The following is a 2,466-nucleotide window of genomic DNA, read 5'->3' as shown; positions in this document are numbered from 1 at the left end:
TCAATAATTTCTTTGCATTCGGTGTTGTACAGTTTCATCCATATAAAGTATGCTCGACAATTTCTTTTATTAGGAACAGAAATTCCTAGCACCGCCATCAAAAAGAAATTGAACTTTGCAGTTTAACCTACTAAAATTTAATGGGATAAAAAAGTGCATACCTAAAATATATCTATTTCATATGTATATTTATATAAATAACTATATTTTTCTACATTTGTAGTATTCTTTTGTACACGAGCAGCAAAAGAACACTCCAACTCGGTTGAACTTGTCTTGGCAGCACTGGTGTGAATTGTCAGAAAATAACAAAACAAACAAAACAAAATGAACAATTGCATTGGAAATTTGGTAAATATTTGAGAGTTAAATAAAATCTTTTTTTTTTATAGGTTGCGACAATTTTGGCCGAAGATCAAAGCGATTTACGCCGCATCCGCTGTGCTCTTTCTAGTGGGTTGGAAATTAACATTAATCAGTTTTTGGAGCGTCGCAGTTATTGAAGCTACTGGTAATACAAAGAATGTCCTTGGGTTGGTTTTCATGTCCACATATGTCAGATTTGTGGGGTACATCTACATTCCATGACAATCTTCGATGTGGAATTCTCACAATTGAAGTGCTTTAAAAGCCGCCTATTAGAAAAAATATTGTTACCGCATGCAGATCTGGACGAAAGTCGATTATCTATCCGGTGGTGGAAGGTTGCGAATAAAAATTCGTTTTTATGTACATTTGGTACGTAAGTAACACGGTTACTTTTAGGCAGTTGGCAAACTTATTTGGAGTAGCGCCATCGGCTGCATGGTCAACAGTACGTCGAGTCACTGGATTTTTAATTTCGATCAGCCACGCCACATTAGGTGGCCACAAGATGCATATATGCATGAAGTTGTGAATAGCTTCGAGCAAAAAAAAGGTATACCCGGTGTTATTGGAGCAATTGATTGTACGCATATAGCTATAAACGCACCGAAAGAGCATAAGGAGAACTATTTTGACCGGAAGAAAACATACAGCATTGTATTGCAAGCGGTAGTGGATGCTAATAAAAGTTCATTAACATAAGTTGTGGTGAACCGGGATCCATGCATGATTACCGAGTATTAAGACGATCTCGAATCTATGAACTGGCAGAAACGCGTTTCGAAGAAATGTTTCCGAATTCATCCTTCATTATCGGAGATTCAGCATACCCTTCAAGCAACTGGCTTGTATCCCCCTATAAAGATTATGGGAATTTAACGGAAAGTCAACGAAAATTTAATAAGTTACATTCTTCTACGCGCATAATAGCCGAGAATGCGTTTGGGTAATTAAAGGGTCGCTTTCGGAGATTGCTTAAGTTTACTGAACAAATTGATTTAAAAGCTGTGACGAACGTAGTAGCCGGCATATATGGTTTACATAACATTTGCATCTCCATGGATGATTTATGTGAGAATAATGAAGTAAATTTTGAACAACTTGAGGAGAATATCGAAGAACCCAACCAGGACGGGCCTCTTGACAGAAGAGAAGTTCTGTTCAATCACTTGAGACGACAAAACAAAATATAATTGTTTTAACTATTTATGTAAGTGTCACATTATTTAAATAACTAAACATTTACCTTTAAACTAATAAAATTATGTTATTTGTATTTCCGCTCAAGACTAACATCACAAACCCATCTTCATATATTTAAATGTAATTCATTATGCGCAATAATCGGTGACCTTAAACACTAGGAGAATTAAAAAAAAACATTTCTGCCATCCGAACAGGTATTTTGAACATCCAAAAATAGAAAAACTATGAAATTTTAATTTTAAATTATATTTCAGCTGTTTCGGCTTACTGTTACCGAAATTAATAAAAGTCAAAGCTTTTTAGCTGTAAATTTGTTCCGGTGACAATGGTGGATGGTGCTATGTTACCACAGTCAGTTAGTGCTTTTTCTTAAAAACGAAAACTACAAATTTTTTCTTTAAAAAACGAAAGTTAATTTTTTCCCTTTTCACAGCAAATTAATGCCGTAGTTAACTTTTCCAATTTCAAAATTTACTTACGTTTTAATTTTCAAGTAAGCGTAATCTGTCTATTTATTCCACTTGTTAAATTCATTTTGGACATTATGTATTGTACCTTTAAACTATAAAAACTGAAATAAAATTAACGTAACTTCAAGACAAAAATAAATTTCACGAAGTTATTTTTATTAGAAAATGTAAATCTAAGACCAAAAACTTAGATACCATAAAAGTCGTTTCAAAACAAAGCAAATGTTTAAATTAAAATCACATTTTTTACATAAATTCAAGCGTGAGTTACGAGATTATTCTTATTAGAAAATGTAACTTAAATACTAAAAACTTAAATAAAATTAAAGTAGTTTCAATACAAAACCAATGTTAAATTGAAAATCACATTTTTTCATACATTCAAGCGTGAGCTACGAAGTTATTTTTATTACAATATTTAAGT

The 2,466-nt window shown here is 32.7% G+C and overlaps 1 protein-coding gene across 1 annotated transcript; it reads left to right on the top strand.

Moving 5' to 3' along the window:
* The first annotated feature begins 391 nt into the window (after positions 1–391).
* On the top strand, positions 392–2,004 carry LOC108371272 (uncharacterized). Its single transcript, XM_017626799.1, has 2 exons — positions 392–704; positions 766–2,004. The coding sequence occupies exons 1-2, from the start codon at positions 585–587 to the stop codon at positions 1,066–1,068; spliced, it is 423 nt and encodes a 140-aa protein (XP_017482288.1). The 5' UTR covers positions 392–584; the 3' UTR covers positions 1,069–2,004.
* Positions 2,005–2,466: the final 462 nt, after the last annotated feature.

Source organism: Rhagoletis zephyria, unplaced genomic scaffold (genome assembly GCF_001687245.7).
Source record: "Rhagoletis zephyria isolate East Lansing unplaced genomic scaffold, Rhagoletis_zephyria_1.1 Rzeph_scaffold_04842, whole genome shotgun sequence".
Classification (NCBI taxonomy): Eukaryota; Metazoa; Arthropoda; class Insecta; order Diptera; family Tephritidae; genus Rhagoletis; species Rhagoletis zephyria.
Note: the sequence above shows the minus strand (reverse complement) of the source record. Positions and strands in the feature narration are given on the sequence as shown.

Excerpts from the sequence above, each read along its gene's own strand:
- LOC108371272 (XM_017626799.1), top strand. The coding sequence starts at position 585 with ATGACAATCTTCGATGTGGAATTCTCACAATTGAAGTGCTTTAAAAGC. Across the intron at positions 705-765 it reads TATCTATCCGGTGGTGGAAG|GCAGTTGGCAAACTTATTTG; the intron begins GTTGCGAATAAA and ends GGTTACTTTTAG.